General features: G+C 46.8%; 5 protein-coding genes across 11 annotated transcripts in view; 2 read left to right on the forward strand and 3 right to left on the reverse strand.

The window, feature by feature from the left end:
* LOC119129646 (C-type mannose receptor 2-like) overlaps positions 1–18,771 on the reverse strand; it is a 902,042-nt gene that overhangs the window by 790,939 nt on the left and 92,332 nt on the right. The gene's annotated exons all lie outside the window — the stretch shown is intronic.
* haus4 (HAUS augmin-like complex, subunit 4) lies at positions 160–2,249 on the reverse strand. Its single transcript, XM_037260389.1, has 9 exons — positions 2,088–2,249; positions 1,848–1,987; positions 1,608–1,739; positions 1,379–1,519; positions 1,220–1,316; positions 986–1,131; positions 776–906; positions 623–691; positions 160–530 (listed from the first exon to the last, which is right to left on the reverse strand). The coding sequence occupies exons 1-9, from the start codon at positions 2,143–2,145 to the stop codon at positions 344–346; spliced, it is 1,101 nt and encodes a 366-aa protein (XP_037116284.1). The 5' UTR covers positions 2,146–2,249; the 3' UTR covers positions 160–343.
* Positions 3,146–12,738, forward strand: fxr2 (fragile X mental retardation, autosomal homolog 2). 2 transcript variants are annotated; one of them, XM_037260288.1, is made up of 18 exons: positions 3,146–3,537; positions 3,596–3,804; positions 5,370–5,422; positions 6,106–6,199; positions 6,322–6,393; positions 6,661–6,809; positions 6,917–7,010; positions 7,079–7,195; positions 7,274–7,444; positions 7,509–7,587; positions 7,676–7,785; positions 8,169–8,255; positions 9,188–9,407; positions 9,486–9,665; positions 9,745–9,939; positions 10,018–10,125; positions 10,485–10,576; positions 10,681–12,738. In XM_037260288.1, exons 2-18 carry the CDS (start codon positions 3,754–3,756, stop codon positions 10,789–10,791), a joined length of 1,983 nt encoding a protein of 660 aa, XP_037116183.1. In that variant the 5' UTR covers positions 3,146–3,537; positions 3,596–3,753; the 3' UTR covers positions 10,792–12,738. The 2 variants fall into 2 exon arrangements, with proteins under 2 accessions (XP_037116183.1, XP_037116182.1); XM_037260287.1 differs by having other exon boundaries at positions 3,147–3,537; positions 7,676–7,833.
* Positions 13,795–17,381, forward strand: LOC119128194 (RNA-binding protein 4.1-like). Of its 6 annotated transcripts, XR_005098943.1 has the most exons (6): positions 13,795–13,895; positions 14,265–14,693; positions 14,856–15,515; positions 16,828–16,861; positions 17,008–17,033; positions 17,066–17,380. XR_005098943.1 is itself a non-coding variant. In XM_037260436.1 (5 exons), exons 2-3 carry the CDS (start codon positions 14,285–14,287, stop codon positions 15,506–15,508), a joined length of 1,062 nt encoding a protein of 353 aa, XP_037116331.1. In that variant the 5' UTR covers positions 13,795–13,895; positions 14,265–14,284; the 3' UTR covers positions 15,509–15,515; positions 16,828–16,861; positions 17,008–17,380. The 6 variants fall into 6 exon arrangements, 4 of the variants coding, with proteins under 4 accessions (XP_037116331.1, XP_037116332.1, XP_037116330.1 ...); XR_005098942.1 differs by having other exon boundaries at positions 16,828–16,926; positions 17,008–17,381; XM_037260436.1 differs by having other exon boundaries at positions 17,008–17,380.
* Positions 17,251–18,496, reverse strand: tifa (TRAF interacting protein with forkhead associated domain). The gene is made up of 2 exons (XM_037260485.1): positions 18,334–18,496; positions 17,251–18,256 (listed from the first exon to the last, which is right to left on the reverse strand). Exon 2 carries the CDS (start codon positions 18,243–18,245, stop codon positions 17,634–17,636), a length of 612 nt encoding a protein of 203 aa, XP_037116380.1. The 5' UTR covers positions 18,246–18,256; positions 18,334–18,496; the 3' UTR covers positions 17,251–17,633.

Below are 18,771 nucleotides of genomic sequence, written 5' to 3' on the forward strand. Positions count from 1 at the left end.
GTGGGATTAAAATAAATGACACCCTAAACATTTCCCTCAAAACATTCAATATACATCAAATTAATTTTAAATATTGGCAGGGAAAATTGCATGATCTTACACTAATGTACAGTATACCCATACTATATAATACCACATCAAATTTAAAAGGCAGCCCACTCTTGTTGAATGTTTATTTAGTCAATGTGGGGAACAGGGAGAAAGTATTCAGTGTAACTTCATGAACAAATATTACAAAGAAAGACTCGAATTCTATACAAATATATTAAAACAAGTCAACATCTTGAAGGGTTTTCATGATGTTACCTTTGAATGTTTGTTAACCTCAGGTTAGGGAGTCTCATCACTTGTCATTGTACTTGGTAAATTCCTTCAGAGCCCATTTTTGAATTTCGATTTGCTCTCGTAATTTGCCATACTGCTGAGCCAGGGCCTCAAATTCCTTGCCCAAGATCTCAAAAGAGGACAACTTTGACTCCAAAGACTGTTTCTCTGCCCGGCAGGCTCTCAGCTCTGACTCCAACTTTTTTCTGCAATTCGGGAATAACAAAAAAAATAATATGCATCACGTTTCTCAAAACAAAGCTGCACATGCAAGACTCAATATTACAACTCCTCTTGCCTTATTTCTTTGTGGGTAGAAATCGAGTCAACTGTGTACGTTTCCAGCTTAATTGCAACCAACTGAGACCTAAAAAGGATGAATGAATAAACAGATGAATTATTTTTTTTAAAATGAAACCAGGCAAATGTATTAAAAGATTCAACTCATTACATGATTGTTTCCAAGACTAATTCGGATTTGCCCTCAAAGTAGCCCAATTTCTTCCTGTCCAAATCGGTCTGTGTCTTCAAGCGGGTCTCCAGGATGAAAGACTGAAGGAGCTGGATACATTTTGTCATCTCCTGCAGGGGGTAAATACCACGCTAGATGTTTTCATTTGTGCACTTTTTCAAAATACAAAATGTACTATATGCATCTTACAGAAAGGTACAGTCGTGTCTGCCTTTGGAGGAGAACTGTCTTTTCACGGTTGCTTTGCTTCAGATCTTCAACCTTGTTTTTGTCTTTATCCAGTTGTGCGGACAGATTAGACAACTTGCAGTGATTCAGAGAGTCGCTATGATTGTCTAGAAAAAAATAGCAAAGGCCACACTCTTAATAGCTACACAAGAAGCTAACAGGATGATCAACTGAAGTGTGAAAAAGGAAACAGACCCCATTCAGGTTGATAGTAGAGGAGGAAATTAAAACACTTTTTCTTGAGATGTTCCTCAAGCACTCCATATACACGCTCCTTCATTTTTTGTATATTCTGTGAATTACAAGAAACATTAGTACAAGGAAAATGAAAGTCAGTGTGTTTTGATCACATACTTTCTCAGAAGGCATGAGCGCCATAACGTCTTGGGGGTTCAAACCCAAAATGGGGGGCCGGTCCATTTGGGTGGTGTCGCTGGGATCCAGCTGTCTTGCACATTGGGCCACAAGAAGGCATTTTTCCACGGTCTCGTAAAACTGGTTCAAAAAGTTCATGCGTTAGCTGCATGGAAGATTCCTGCAGGAAATTGACTCACTCAAATCGGGACGTCTGTTGATAGTGTACCATGTTCTCATCAGGTGGCACACCGGCACGATGCTTCCTGATTTTGTGGTCTTGGATCATCTCTTGAAGCGCTCTGTGGATGCTCTCAGACTGCAGCCAGAGTCGCCGCTGTGGCAGCAGTTTCTGCTTAGCCTGAAGAAAAGAAAAAAAAAAGAAATACCAAAGGTATAACAAACTAACACTTTGCAGGGACTAAAACATACTGCAAATGTATTTGATTCCCTAAATGCCTGATCATACCCTCTCCAGCTCAGTTTTCAGTGGGGCATTGAGTCCAGTTTTATCTACACGATGTGCGAGACTGGTCAAGAGTTCACAGAACTTGGGGTTTTGCCTCAGGTCCTCCTCTGTCATGTCACATAGTAGAAACGAGGCCAAAACTGTGCGAAAGTCCAACATGGCGTTATGTCGTTAGCAAGCGTGACTTGTATTTAATACGAGACGGTAAAATAACCAAACAACACGTGTTTGTTTTCTCACCCTGTTTATGCAGATTGTCCTCGCTTCCAAACGTCAATACTCCGGATTCCTCGCTCATTTTTTGACGGAAATCAACTTCTTTTTCAGCGGTGTAATGGAGAGGGAAGAAACTTCCTTATTCAAGTAGCGCGCCTGAACTGTAAGCCTTCCAATTGGCCAAACGCTGGACTCGGCTCACCTCTCGCGAGAAGTCGCGAGAATGCAACACGAGCGTGAACGTTTTTTAATATGAAAAATATGGATGGGAAGAGGACTTTCAACTGTCCAAATTGCTTGTATTGGTTCAATTATTTTTATTTGTAATTTAAATTTTGTTTGCGTTGTCCTGCTGTATTCTTTTTTTCACGACAAGCTGTTCCAATTTTTGCACTACAGTGATAATCAATGCAATTCTATTCTATTCTATTCTATTCTATTCTAACTACGATCGGAACTGGCAGATCTTCAACTATCTTGCACTCTCCAATCCCCTATGGAGGTAGATTGGGGTCAAAAATGGGGTCAAACGTGTGGAACTCGAAAAAAACGATTTGAACCTGGAAAAAACATCCAAATCTGAAAAAAGAGATGTGAATCTGAAAATATAAAACATGCCACTGAAAAAAGACCTCGAATCTTGAAAAATAAATGGAGGTGAAACCTGAAAATAAATAATTTATTCAAAACATTTACCAAAGCGAAGCAACTCGAAAAAAAAATTCATACACGTATTTTTGTTTTGAATATTTTTTCAAGTGTCAAACTCAACACGTTTATTTTCAGTTTCAAGTTTTATCTTTTCAAGTACGAGTTTTGTATTTTCAAGTCCAAAACTTTTGACCCCAATCTACCTCCCGTATTTAAGCCGTCCGTTCCTTGGTCGAGTGTCTCTAAAATATAAAGTAAAATGATCCTTATTTACGTAACGTATGAAAATGTACTTTGGGAAAATCGTTGTCCACCCCTGTTTACCTTTTCATAATATAAAGCCTTTTACTCCTTGAATCATTTGATTCAAAGACTCTCGACCAATCATAGAGCAGACTTCCTTAATGGGCGGAGCTTAGTTGGGGGTTTGAGGTCATTCAGCCCCTCACTGATTCACTCTATCGGCGTGAGTAGGAGAGGGCTGCTAGCTCCACGAAGGTGCCACCCAGCGCACCGCAGACGGTTCTTTTCGGGGAGGGGAACGTTCGTGAATATTACCCGGCAGGTTAAGAGACCGGCTCTTCCACAGTTATTCAACAGCACGACTGCGCCACACTTGAGGCACGGAGGCTACCCGTGGCTAGCTCGCGACTGACTGCCTGGGATCAAGGTGTTGATAGTAGCTAGCCTGGCAGCTAATTAACCGTCCTGCCGGAGCGTCGTCACCGTGCTTCCCAACGGCACGTCGACACTAAGCCGCGGGTCCGTGCTCTCTTCTACGCCGGCGGCATTGAGACGAGTGCCGAGCCGAGCACGTTGCTCCGTAAGTGGCGCCTGCGTTGATTTAGTTGACACCATCACACCCATCTCCCTCCCCTCAGCCCCTTCTCCTCCTACCTCTCCACCCGAAACACTGGACATCCACAAGCGGCCGGGGAGCGGCGAACTGCCGGCGAAGCTGGGGGGGCTTTCGTTACCCGAAGCGCACGGAGTCGTGGCGACTTCAGACAAGCACAGCTGTGGGGAGCTACCGACGAGTATGGACGGGCTGGCCGTGGAAGTTCGCGGCTCGAATGGGGCCTTCTATAAGGTAACCTGGCTCCGGTGTAGCTCTTGCTCGCCACAAACAAACTTTTGCCCATTCTAATAACTTAACATGTTTCAAGTTGAACCACAGCGCTGGCAAACCCGTCACGCGGTCGCATGGGTGATATTAACCCGAGTCGAATGGGATTTTCTTGTCAAACGAGGATGCTTTGGCGTCCCGGTACGATTGGTCATTGTGGGGTGGGCAGCTAGCACGAGCTAGGTGCAGCTAACGCCGAGCTAGTTGCAATTCTCATCATGCTTGTCAACGTGATTTGTGCCCGCCTTCGATTCGGCTACACGACGATCCCCGTCACGGGTGTCTGTGGCTTTTTAAAAAGTGTGATTTCATGGACGTGTTGCAACTGTGTTGGAGCATGTTATGAGGGGATGCTACGTTTCAAGCTAACGAAATCAAAAGTGTCGCTTTCAGTTTCAATTCTGCCAAATGATTAAGACGCATGTGGTCACGTGTTGTCATTTTACCACACGGGCTGTCTTTGTGGGAAACACAGACACGTTGATTCCACTAGAGAGGTCACTTTCAAACGTGTTTGTAAAGTGATTTCGATCCTTTTTGGAATCGAGAATAGTGTGTGATGGCACCGATATATAATCCCTCATTGCTTTTGTAGTCGTAGGTTTTAGGGTTTAGTTCTCGGTGTATGTCTCTGTATCCTTCCTGCCATGTGCTCTTGAGCACCTCAGCGTTGTTGGGTGCTCTGCAGGCCCCTCGCCTAAATTTACACTCCCTCGGAAGCCTCACCTGTCATCATCGGCTTTTACCGGGTGACAGTTTGGCCCTGACGCTAATTAGCCTACTTTAGTGAACGATGACTCGGTTTCTGATGTCACTATAACTTTACGTCGAGGTATATTCCGTCACAAGTCCGACAATAAGTTGCCCGTGAACGTCTCCCGCATAACGGCCGTGGAGCAGCTGTCTCACTTGATGATTTACGGTCTTGATCACCACATAGTCCCAAAATGTGGCGGCTGACTCGGTGTCATCGAGTCACGTCAGCCTACGGCATTGACAGGAGTCGATCTGATGTGAATCTTTGAATGAAAGGATAGATATGTTTCAACCTTGTCGCGCTCTGCAGACTGTGGGTAAATGGCAAGTCATTTGTCACCTGGAGTAAGCCGGGTACATTATCCGGCAGGTGAACCCACGACCGCTTACGCCCCTTATAGGGTCGTGTCACAATGAGAAGCACGCCGCAGCCACGCCTACCTCTTTGCATGTGTCTCACCATTGCTCAGCATGCTGCTGAGGTTTTGCCACTGCAAACGTTAATTTTAAATCATAAAGACCTCTTCATACGTCTTGACTGGATGCCGCGCCTATTGTCGACCTGCGGTCTCATGGCGAGAGTTTGGCGTGTGACGTTTCCACGCTGACAAATATATCAACCCAGGAGCTTGTGTCGCCGCTACGTCTGGGCATTCTTAAAAAATATATGTATATATTTCTACAAGCCGAATGTTCATACACTGAATCAAAACATCATCCACATCTCTTTGCCCCTAAATTTGACTATTACTGTTTTGATCCCAATCTCTTAGGGGTACATCAAGGATGTCCACGATGACTCGCTCACCATTGTTTTTGAAAACAAGTAAGTTTGAATCCTTCGATCGTGTGTAAAAGTGGTGATTGAGTTACCGGGACTCGTTCCGGCCAGTCCTTTAAGCGCTCACGACAAAATGTTACTCGTCGCCACCTGTGCTTGGAATGCAGCTGTCCATACACATCTCAAGCAGTACCCCCCCCCCGCCCCCCCTTTCCGATTAGTGGTTGCTTTCACAATCTTTGCCCTACCCGCGTCACCAGCATCCTCCCACCAGCACACACGGCGGACCCTTTTTATCTACTTGGCTCCGAGTGCGGTGCCCCTAAAAATAGCGGCTGGCTCAAAGTATGCGGGATTGGCAGTGGGGGGTGCGTGGCAGGCCTGTGCTGTTTTTGGGAAAGCACCCCCAGCCCCCTTTTACTTTCTCAGCGAGCATGTTAGCTCAGCTCAGGCTTGAATGAAACACGTGGTGGGAGTTCATCAAACCTTTGCTTATTTCTTGGGCCTCAAAGAAGAGACAGTCATAAACACATTTCAATCACCCGGTGGCGTAATTTATTGAATTTTATGGCAGCCACACAATTTAGAATCCTATTCAGTGTGAGAAGGCCGTGATCCAATAAAGTTTGCCGTTGGCTGGCTCCGTATATATTTGTTGTTGTTGTTGATTAGACTTGTTTAGGGAGCCTGTAATATTGTGTGAGTTAGCTTGTTTTTGTCCACCGAAGCTGGCAGCCAGAGCGACAGTTACCCTTCAGCGACGTGCGGTTGCCACCTCCGACCGATTACAACAAGGAAATTGGCGAGGGAGAAGAAGTGGAGGTGAGCAAGGCCTCCGCCCGCCTGGAGTTTGCACCATTCAAACTTCTACTCTCGCAAGCATCATCATTTGATTAGCATCCACAAATGGATGAGAGGTCCTTATTTATTTCCTGTCCTCATAGGTTTACTCCCGGGCTAATGAACAGGAGCCATGCGGCTGGTGGCTGGCCCGCGTCCGAATGATGAAAGGCGAGGTGAATAAAGCGGCGCTTCCATCATTTACCGTCTTTGAATGGCTGCGCAAAGTATTGCTTGAGAATTTTTCTTCTTTGTCTTTTTTTTTTTTTTAATTTAAGTTTCTATCTAGCCTAGCTACTGAGCTATCTATAATTTTTATTTTTAGACCTCTTAATAGGACAGTGGTGGACTCACTCTTCATGAAATTCTCCCTATTGTAGAATTTTGTAACTAGTTTCAGCGCCATTACAATAGCAAATGCGTTTTTTTTGTTTGCTTTTCAGTTTTACGTGATCGAATATGCGGCGTGCGACGCCACTTACAACGAGATTGTCACAGCAGAGCGCATCAGGCCGCTCAACCCCAACAGTCCTTCCTCGCGAAATTCCTTCAACAAAGTCACCATCGCTGTGCCGGAGGACCTGAGGGATATGTGAGTGCGTCTCAACTGTTTTTTTGGTTTTTTTCCCCGTATTGCCGGAGGAGATGCTGATGTCTTCCCAGCGCCGCTGAGTCTCTCCTTTCTTTTGTCATCGACAGCTGTGCAGGCGAGAACATTCATAAAGAGTTTAGGAAAGCTATCGGAGCCAACTGCATCTTCTTCAGTGCCCAAACGAACGAGCTCATCGTGCTGGTTTGTACTTATTCGAAACCGGGTGACCGTATGACGTCCCGCATCTGTAATCCTTTTTGTCTTTTCAGTCTACGAATGAAACCACAATAAAGCGCGCCACCCTCCTCAGCGACATGCATTTCCGCAGCATCCGTACGAAGCTTATGCTCATGTCCCGTAACGAGGAAGCCACCAAACATTTGGAGGTAAACCGCACGGTGAACTTGCTTCCTGCGTACGAGCGCCCGGCGTTTTGTTTATTCCTCCCGACGGCACCGTTTCAGACGAGCAAGCAGTTAGCTTCGGCGTACCAGGAGGAGGTTCGAGTCAGGGAGGACCTGATGGGGCTCGCCATCGGCTCCCACGGGGCCAACATCCAGCAGGCCCGCAAAGTCCCCGGCGTCACCGCGATCGAGCTGGAAGAGGAGAGTTGCACCTTCAGGATCTACGGAGAGGTACAACAATTGGCTTCCAGAGTTCGACTTTGGCCTTTAATTTGACGTTTCTTTTGTGTTACAGACTCCGGACGCGGTCAAACAGGCCAGAGAGTACCTTGAATTCAAAGAAGACTACTTTCAGGTACCCAGGAACCTTGTAGGTGAGTGAGAGTACATTCCCAAAGGCGCTCGCGTTGCCGGCGGCCACGCCCGACCCCGCCCCCTGATCCCACCCCGTCTCCTGCGCAGGCAAAGTCATCGGCAAGAACGGCAAAGTCATACAGGAGATCGTGGACAAGTCGGGCGTGGTCCGCGTCAGGATCGAGGGGGACAACGACAAAAAGCTTCCCCGTGAGGAGGTAGGCAGGCAGGGGGCAGGCAGGGACGACACTGCCGACGGCAAAGAGGTGAATGAACCGTTGCGCTCAATTTTATTTTATTTTTTATCCCCCCGTCGATGTTAAAAATAACAAATGTCTTACGTGTGCGGCAGGGTGTAGATGTTCCATGCGCTTTCTGCTTTCACACTGGCAATGTTTTACGTTGGCACTTGGCTGTGAGCTTCACATTTGCACATGATTCCCACTGACGGTTTGCTCTGTTGTTGCTACCGAAACTTCCTTTGCCTCGTTTTGTCCCGAGCCGCATCAAATAACGCCCTAGTGTGTTCATTCACGTCCTCAATGAAAAAGAAGACGCGCTCATCGATGCTGCTCTTTTATCTGTGCTTTCTCTGAACCAGGGCATGGTTCCTTTCGTGTTTGTGGGGACGAAGGAGAACATCAGCAACGCTCAGGCATTGCTGGAGTACCATGTGTCTTACCTCCAGGTGAGCCTGACTGACATGTGTGAGGGTCGCCTTTTTATTTTTATTTATATTTTTTTTTTAAGTTGGCAGGCGAGCGTAACTAAGATCCCTTGTACGCCTCCCCTGCCCATCAGCAAACCTGCTGAGTGCACCACGTTTTGCCCTTACCTCATGTGCTTTCATAAATAGCCCTCTCTGGGGTTGGGTGACCGGCATGCTGCGAGTTTAGATTACACCTATCTGGACCCTCGGCATCCAAAATTAGCAGCTGACATCCCCCAGCCCCTCCTTGTAGCTCATTCCCTTCAGTTCATCCCACCTCCCTTGAAGTACAGCTGTCATTGGCAGACAGCTGTCGCCGTAGACGTACGCTAGACGCCGCGTTCCCCGTCTCCGCCCATCGCTTGGGTTCTGAAATCAGAGCGGCAGCCATATTGCGGCTCTTGACCTGTACACGACGGCGTGACAGACATGTGTTTGCTGACAAAATGGTACTAACATGCACGCCTGCGTGGCGCTTGAGTCGTTGTAGTTTGTACCCTATTTATTTTTTATTCATTTCTTTTCAAAATACAGACCCAAAGGAAGAAAAAGAAATAGCTCAACTCAGGCAACTTTTTTTTTTTTAATATAATATTTTACATTAAACTGTGAAAAAGTCCAAATAACTGGTTGATTAAATGATTAAGATTAATCTTTTCAAACGAAATGTGCTCTGTAGGGCTGGGCAAATCATGTGTGAATTTCATATCAGCCCATAAATAATTCTAGATTTTTTTTTTTTTTTTAACTATTGAATTTAGGAAAAACGAATTAAAGATGCAATTAAAACCAAATGATCGTGTTGGATACTTTAGTGCATACGTTTCTTTTCCTGCAAAAAAAAAAAAATCTAGGTTTACGTATTTACACTTCTACTGATGTAATAACTAACACACAAACCTGTTTTCCAGGAGGTGGAGCAGCTGCGCCTCGAGCGTCTTCAAATCGACGAGCAGCTCCGCCAGATCGGGGTGGGCTACCGCACGACTCAGAACCGAAGCGGACCCGCCGGAAGTGACCGGGAGAAAGGCTACCAGACCGACGAGAGCAGCAACTCGCTGCACACTTCCCGCACCTACGGGGGACGTGGCAGGGGGCGCAGGGCCTCCAACAGCATGCACTCTGGATATGGTACGAAAGAAAAGCGTCACTTTTTGTTTGTCATCTATATTTCCATCTCCGTGAGGTGAGAGCACTATTTCTCTGTAGGCACAAACTCTGAGCTGTCCAACGCCTCCGAGTCGGAGGAAGTGAGCGAGCGCGACCAGCGGCCCCGCGGTATCGGCGGGGAGGAGCGAAGCTCAAGGCGGGGCGGTCGAGGCCGGGGCGCCAACTCTGGACGGGGACGCGGCGGGCCGGCGTCCAAACCCTCCAACTCCATCAGCTCAGGTAGCTCGTCTGCAGCAAAATCTTGTTTTAAACGCAGACTGCGTGTCGTGGCAAAACGACTGTGCTTTGCCCTCTCCAGTGCTGAGGGACCCCGACAGTAACCCTTACGCCCTCCTGGACGGGGAGTCAGAGCTGGCCGACACGGACGTCAGCGACGGCGTCGGAGGAGAGCGCCGGAGACGCTCCCGCCGCCGCCGTAACGACCAGGAGCCCAGCGTGATGGACGCCGCCGCCGAGTCCGACGGCCAGGCCGGACCCAGTGAGAACGGGCTGGGTGAGAAACTCGCCGGCACTTGCTCAACCCCACTGAGACTTAAGGTCCCAAAACTCATTTTCTTATTTGTATGTTTAGATGAAGAGGCCCGACCCCAGCGCCGCAACCGAAGCCGCCGCCGTCGCAACCGCGGCAGTCGCCCCGAGGGAGACTCGGCTAGCTGCGATCGGCAGCCAACTGATAGTGGTGAGCTGAACGTGTTCGATGCCACTTTTTTTTTTTATCAGACCGGTACTTTTGATGCATACAATTTTGATTAAATCAATAAGTGATAATTTCAGAGAAATTTGCAAAAAAGGTAATCTGCAATACCTTGGGAGTTGCTGGTAAAAAGAAAAAACAATTCTACAAGTAGTATAGTGTTTGATGTATGTGATAAGAACAATTGGCCGCTTTGAGCGATCGATCGGCCATTAAAGGCTTGGATCGCGTTTACCGATCACACACTTTTTCCACATCCCTACTAGTTCGTTCCTGATCATGAAACTGTCACAAGGGTGCCTTGGCCACCACTCGATACCTTCTAAACTATTTTAATGATTTAGTGACCGTCGCTGACTACATATCCCGTCCGGAGTCCCAGAGCAGACAGAACCTTCCCTTGAAGGAAAACCACACTGGTCCTGAACCCCCCAAGGTACAGTCAGAAAGTGCTGACAAATTACAACTGTCAAACCTTCAACCAGAATCTTGGTATCTTTTTTCCCATTATTATTATTTTTTTCTTTTTCCTGCTCACAGGAGAACGGGACCAGCAGCAAAACGGACGAGCAAACGCCTTCTAAGCGTTCACCCAGCAAAGGCACGACACCAGCCGGCGAGACGGTAACGTTGGTCAACGGCGTCTCGTAATGAGTCGGCCCCACCCATCGCGAACCCAAGTCTCGAGCAAGACTCCATGGCAAACTGTCCCTGCTTGCATTAACGTAAACCTTAAACAGATGAGTGAAAAGTACCTGACAAAATTCCTGAATCCATACTATGAGAGTGGAAAAAAAAAATATGACGCATCTTCTTGAAAACCCACGGTGTATGCTATATCCTATCTATCAGTACTTAGTGCTTATTTAAAAACACAAACACACACACACAAAAAAAGTAGCTTGCCAAAAAAGAACTGGTGGATATGACTTGAGTTTTAAGGAAAAAAACCGAGACACAACAAAAAGGACTAGATTTTCTCGTCGCTCTTCTGTTGGTTTCCTTCATTGTTTATCACTGGTTTGGACTCGGGGGTCTCGGACGCGTCTCTTAACAGCGTTGACGTGCGGGCGCGAGAGGTGTCATCTGCGGCGAGTGACACACAAGCGGAGAGTGCAATGCGTCGAAGTGTTCATACTCACAGGCTGGAAATATTGATAGACATTGTGCCTTGAATTTGAAAGAAAAAAAAAAGAAAAAAACGTTTTTTGTTTTCGTCAGGACATGGGAGGCGGTGTTCCGTTTTTTTTTATTTTATTTTGGTTGCAAGGAGATGACTTGAGGGAGTGATGGAGTCACAAGAGTGAGGAAGATACAGAACTAGGGGGAGTGGCTGGAAGGGGGCGAGGGGCAAGGTAGGTGCCAAACGACCTGATTTCAAGGCACTTTTCCTCATTCCAAACAGAACGGACAAAATTGCGGTTTCGAGCGTAGTGACGTAGAAACAGGAGGCCTGGGAAATGTAAACGCAGCCCGGGCCTCGCAGCGACGGCAGTATGAGGTGATGCGTCGCCCCCTCCTCCCCTCCCAAAGTGTCGGCCGGGGGGCGCCTTTCGAAACGTGACAAAACTGCAGACTTCAACAGTAGACCTAAAAGAGAAGCAGCCGTTACCTTCCAGCCACAGTCTCGACAAACCGCGGCCGCCCGTGGATCCAGATGCGCACGTGAGGCGACCACCTTCTTGGGTGGGGGTGTATGCACCCATTGGGCAAAGCCTGGGGGACTAAGAACTGTGGGATTGGGACAGCTAAAAAAATGAGACGAGAGCCACGCGTGCAAACACAAACATACGCAAACTAGGCGCAAGAAGCGGAGGAAGACCAGGACCCCTCGGTGGCTCTCTGCTCATGTTATTGTTGTCTTGGTTACCGCTCCTTTTTTTTGTTTTTTGTTGTTGTTGTTGCTATTTCCACATCTTAGAAAATAAAAAATGGAAGTGAAATCAACCCCACCTCTGGAGATGACCTTTTTAATTTCTCTGTCTCGTGGGTTTGCAGTCTATTTTTCTAACTTGCATGACTCGACGGCTAACCATTCGTAGGCGGCGCCTGCCCCGTGCATGCCAAGAGGGGGTTGTCGATCCCACTTACAAAGCCATCGGTTTCATCCAATAGAATCGCTGCTAACGTACACACTGAATGTCCGAGTAGAGCGAGAGAAGGGCGGTCGTCTGTATCCCCGGCTCGCAGCTTCCAGAGTCTCCCGGGCAACATTTGGGCATAACGGTAAAGCATCCACATGACCAAAGGTTTTTAAGAGGCAGACGAACGGGAATGCGGTTGCATCGAGACGACTCTGATGCTGCTTGTTTGACATTACTGCTCACCTGTGTGTTGTGTTTTTAAGAGTGTGAGAGAGCACTTGTACCTATTTTTGGTTTCAGTTGCATGTGTGCGAGTTTGTGTACATTTATACCTCATTGTGTGAATACTGTATCCCCTCATGTATCTGTAACCCTCACGTCCCGTTGAAAGACTGCTGGCTGCACTTTGTATGTGTACGCACGTGTGTGCTGGTTGTACAGTTCACTTCTCTTGTCAGATTTTGTCTCTGCATTCGTGTACTGATGGCAATAAAGGACTTTTCATTATTTGGTACACATGTTTGACAAACTCACCCTTTTTTTTTTCCTCCTCCCCTGGGTCTGGGGTTTGAACTGATGTAATCATTATTTTAATCTGCGAAGACAAAAGACTGTCAAGATTTAACAGTAGGAAACCAATTTCAGTTTGGGGAACTTCATTTCTATGAATCACAGCAAGCATTCATGTTTTTCAAATGATCACAAGGAAAGTTTATTGTCCCCGGGTTGCCTTTTTTATTTTGTTATTTTTTTAACAACAGGCCTGCTTGTACAAGTGCCCCTTATGGTACAACCGTCCCACCTCAGTGATGCTCCGTGTATTCCGTGAAAGAGCTTCAGTTTAATGAAGTAACTAATAAAGACTAATTTCATTTTGGCACAAGAAACCCCCTTCAAATTGGAGCATTAAGATGTCAAGACTGCTTTGATTGCCAGTTGCGTGTGGTGCTTTCTCCTGGACATGAACTGGAGGCAGAGCTCACCTAACATTGAACACTGAGCCACAATAATATGAATAATGCATTATGACATTTTTATACGCATTTCAAATTCACCAGGTTGTTGCAGCAGCACCCTTGACTCACTTTCGGCACTATTTATTTATTTTTAGGAAAAAAACCAATCTATATTGTGTATATATATTTCATTTGACCTGTTGTATGCCAAATTTCATCTCTAATGATTAACAAATGACCTGTAACTTTTACATTACATTCTATTTTGACATAAGATGACGTTAACAAAGAATGTGAAGACATTCAACAACAAAGCATCAACGCAATTTACGTGCAAACGTGAGAGGACCGTGTGTCTTAACTCTAATCACGTTGTGAGAGAATTATGCAATCCACGTTGACACAGGCGTTTGTGTCACACATGGCGACTTTCCGAGTCGCCTTTGAAAGTATTATTGCCCGGAATAATGTAGTGGGGTTCAACGATTTTGTTGCTAATGTGCTACGCCGTGTCTACGAAAATCGGAAATGACGCACGAACAAGGCGACCATAATACTTGGTGCTTGACCAATGACATGCGCGATATTTTGAGCGACACGTTAACCTGCCAATAGGATTTAAGAATTTTATTCCCTCGCCGGTGTGCGCCATTTAGTTCCATATTCCAGCAGTTTCCACTCGGTGTTACCGCGGGCTGTCGAAGACAACTGGAAAGTACGATTTATTTATCATCTTAAACCTCTGCTGTGTTCTAATCGAATCCCATGCTGACCCTTTTGACTTATAATTTATAAATCCTTGGGAATTAGTTAACCTTTAGCCATGTTTCGCGCCAATGTAGCATGATGCTAATGTTAGCTTGCTAATAGCAACCGTTGGTGGCTTGCTAATCAGGAAGTTGCTAACGTCTTAGCCTCTTTATGGCTAGCATGAGTTCTCGCGCGTGAGGCGGATTGTTAAACAAGCACATCCACGCAAAAACTCGTCTTGGATTTTCTTGATTGTTAATCTGTGACGTTTTGCGCCGTAACTTGTTAAGTTTTTGAGGTCGATGTTCACTCTAGTCGTCTGTTCCACGTGTAGGGCCAAACCCCGGTGCAACAATGGTGAAGCTGTTCATTGGAAACTTAACCGAGGAGACGACTCGGGACGAGATCGAAGCTCTGTTTACGCCGTACGGCACTATAACAGAATGTGCCAAGTACAAAAACTACGCCTTTGTCCACATGGATGACCGCAAGGCCGCCACGAAAGCCATCCGCGAGCTCAACCTCTATCAACTAAATGGCAGACCTATGAACGTGGAGCCCAGCCGAGGGAACAACCAAGGCCCGGTCAAGATCCACATCGCCAATGTGGAGAGGGGCTTTGAGAAAGAGCTGAGAGAGCTGTTTGAAGAATATGGCACAGTCACAGAGTGTGCTATCGTGAAGAATTTTGCATTTGTTCACATGGCCAATTCTGAAGAAGCCATGGATGCCATAAAGGGCCTGGATAACACAATGTTTCAAGGTAAGCCATTTTGATTTTTGCAATTAGAAAGTTTTCCCTCCAAAAGAAAGCTTTGTTGACTGACTTCTTGACTCTTGACGCAGCCAGTGGTACCTTAGCTTAAACTTTTACATGATAGCACGTTTGTACTGTGAACATCTCTGTTTTTCACTTTGACCCCAGGACAAAACATCCATGTGCAGCTTTCAAAAAGCAAGCCTGCCTGGGCTATGGGAGAGGAGGATTACGGTCCGCCACCCCCCGGTAGAGGCTTTTACCCGCCTCATCCTCCTCACCCTCCGCGCTTCCATCCCGAGCCTCCCTACGGGGGCCGCATGTCTTCGTACCCGCCTCCGCCCCCGCCGCCACCTCCTCCGAGGCGCCCAATGTACCCCGACCGCGGCTATGGCGAGCGTGAAGGCTACGGAGGTGGGGTGGTGGATTATTATGAGAAATTCCGCGCCCGTCCTTACGGCGCTCCAGGCTACGACGATAGGCGCCCCGGGGCCATCCCGCCGCCGCCGCCCCCACCTCCACCTTCAGTGATGGGACGAGACCGCGTCGGCATGGGCTCCCACGAAGGCTACGACCGACGGCCTATCCCCCCTGCGCCCTACATGCAGCGCGACCGCAGCCCCATCAGACGGGCTCCCCATCCTCCCCTGCCCGCTCCAGCGGCCGGAAACGGGTACTCGTACGAGCGCACCCGCTTCACCCCGCAGATGAAACCTCAGCAGTATGCGGCGCCGTTCCCCAGGAACAACTTCACGCAAAGCGGTCCTGTCGCTGCGCCGGCGCAGCCCGCCTATACCAGCTACCCGGCCCCCGGCGTTTAACGCGGAGGTGAGTACAAGATCATTCACCCTGACCTCAAGTTCCTCTGCGACAAACAGGGTTTGCGTGAGAATCATCGAAACTAAACTAGCTTAAGACTCGTTTGAAGTCAAATTGCGCCTTCGACCATCACCCGGCGAATCTTCCTGAGCTCTAACCGCGGCACCCATTCAATGCTAGCGAGCGTTCCGAACGATGCTGTGATAAAAGCAAACCAATCTTGCGTGGATCTTGAGTCAAAAGCCCTTCCTTGACGTGTGGTATGCTCTCTCTCTCCAGGTTTAGAATATGTCAAGAACGCCGTCTGCTGATGCGCAAGGTGCTATACGCTCCTCCCGCTCCCGCACGTCTATGGTGGATTGCGTTGCGTTCGCCGGAGACTTACTGGAAGATACTCTATTGCGGACAGCGACGTTCTTAAAAAAAACAAAACACAAACCAAGCAACCATGCGATTCTTTGTTGCATTCACGTATATTTCTGAGTTGTCAATGCCTTTTCTGTTCCTCTGTATTACTCTTTAAATTCTTAGTGTTTGGGTTTCAGTGCTTAGTTCGGTGTGGCGCATTACAACACTGCTTTTCGGGCTCTTTCAATTCACTTGGCCACTCGAATAACGCCATTAATACCATTTACTAAAAATGGGATGTTTGTGTAGACTGGTTTTGGTTTCCCAGTAAGTTTAAAAAAAAAAAAAAAAGAAAAGGCGTCGAGTGTTCCTCCAGACACACATACACTTGTGGGACGTTTTATAAAATAGATTACTCGTCCGACCTGTACGCATGTCAAATCCAAATTTTAGTTTTCTCCTTATGATTTGCCCGTGTGTTTTCTGTTGTCCCCCTGCGTATCTAGCAACGTTGTGTATGGTTCTAGTTAGATTGCCTTTTTTTTTTTCCCCCCCCCCCCTCCCTCTCGTTTGAAGGATTTTTAATAAACAAATGAAACCAAACGTGACAAGTTTTAACTGTCAAGTCATTGCTCGTCGCAAGCAGAGATCGTAATCACGGCATGGAGACGCGATCACTATCAGTCCTCATCGGTTTGAAGCTCGACAGCGGGTAGGTGTGGTCAGCCCCGATGCTGAGAAATGACTTGTTTTCTTTCAACTCAATTCTGAGCGCACGTTTTCCGAACTCCGAGCTTTGGCACCTCATAAAAAAATAAGCATGCGATTCGAAGAGGCTCTTTTAATGATCTTTCCGCATATGGTCATTCTCAGTTAACTGCCGGTCACCTCTTAAAACGTTTTTTCTTTTTATATGTGACAGTTGAGCCCTTTATGGATTTGCTTTGGTGTTCTCAGTCTTTGCTCTTTTCAGGTTGTTAGACTCGCCCGGAGACTTCGAGCTCATGGTAGGTGATACTTGTGACGAGCCACATGGCGCAGAGAGCTCAGTTTCCGTTCGCTCCATACTACTGTACGCCGCAATTAAAAAAAAAAAAAAAGTTGGTTGATTTTTAAAAATTTAAAAAAAATGGGCTTTTTATTTTGTCTGCAGGCCTGTCTACTGCCTAGAGTCTGCGGTTTTTGAGCGACATGCACTGAAAGCAACTCAGGAGACCAGATGACCTCACAAGAGAAGCTTTTGGAGAGAGAGACTTTTTGGCCATGTGAGACATATGCCACTCAGGGATGACAACGCCACACATTTCAAGTTTGGAACTTGCCACAGCCTCTTTTTATCAGGAAATAGCCACTCAAACTCTTTTTTTGTATTGTGTATATATATTTTTTAATATACAGCTGTTTGTGCCTCGCCTTCAGAGTGAAAGACTTGACCGTGAAGTAAAATTCATCCTGGGATAACTTTCAATTGACATATTTCTGTATTATATTGCATCCATGGACAATGTTCACATTTTAAGGTTTGATAAATTGCTTTTTTATGATTCCTCTTTGTTCTCTGTAGATAAAGATGTGATTAAAATCAGTCCTGGTAGGTGTGGGATTTCCCCCCCCGCCCCTGGAATGTTAGAAATAATCACAATGATTACGGTTAAAGAAGTGAAAACATTGGCATACTTGAGTATAAAAATAGTTACAAGAGCTTTAAAACTTGTTCTGTACAAAAAGAGCACAGTTTCTTGTTAGTACAATACAGGAATGATTAAAAAAAGAAAAAAACTACAGTGTACCAGAAGTGTAGAGCGACGGTGGGTTGTCAAGTGATCGGATCGTGAGCTCATCGGTCTCTATAGGGACCTGAACTGGTTGCTGAGGTATCAAATGTGCGCCCATCTCTATGATGGGAAAGTTACAGGGCTTGCATGTGCCCGTCTCCCTGGAAGGAGGCACGGGCAGCACCTCCAACTCCACCTCAAAGCTCTGCTTGGCCTCACCAGCCTCCTTGATAATCAAAATCTCATATTCGCCGAACCGGACCAGGGCCTTACTCGGGAGATCCGCCCTTTCCAAGAAGTTCAGGCCTGTGCCGTTCACTGACACTTTGACCGTCTGAGACAGGTTCTGGAGGCTGAACAGCATTTCTGGGCTCTCAGGTGTGCGGTAAGCTTGCAGGGCCAGTTGTTTGCGAGACACACGCGGGTCAGCCAGGGCGAAGGTGCAAGACTGGGCATCCCGCCCCAAGCGCACAGACTCATCTGCCAGATGTTTGCTTCTGTTGCCCAATGGAAGCAGATGGTAAAGACCTTTATAGTGCTGCTGTGGGTGGTAAAAGCTGATGTGGAGACATGTTAGGAGTTCCTCTTCCGTCTCCATTGTCTGGGACACATTCATTGTACAGAAATCTGAGGAAAGAGATGATATGAGATAAGAGCTAAGAATCAGATCAAATATTTGCGCTCAATAAGTAAGTTGGTCTTACCTTATGTTGTCAACTATATGAAGACGTCTACAGCTTTGAGAATAGCCAGAAATACTGCTAGACAATGCAACTTCTTCTGAAGAGGACCTTGTGATCCCTCCCGATGTCGTCACCCATATAAAGGGGGGGGGGGAGGGGGGTGTTGGCTGGGTAACTGCGTATCATGGCTGAATTGTCAACAAAAACGTTCGTGATGCAGACAAGGGAGGGAAGGCAATTATTCAGATCATGAAGGGACGAATAGTGACAATCTATTCGACATGGAGCAGAGACTTAAACTTCTGCCTCACCCATAGCAATTCAATCAATACAAAATGTTACGGTCTCATAAACCAAAGCGAAAATAATAGGAAGTCCGCGATTGCGCAATCTGGAAGTAACAGTTCTGTATGAAACCAACCTGAAGTCGTTCCTACTCGTTACTATGAGTTACATCAC

This window comes from Syngnathus acus, chromosome 10 (genome assembly GCF_901709675.1).
Source record: "Syngnathus acus chromosome 10, fSynAcu1.2, whole genome shotgun sequence".
Lineage (NCBI taxonomy): Eukaryota > Metazoa > Chordata > Actinopteri > Syngnathiformes > Syngnathidae > Syngnathus > Syngnathus acus.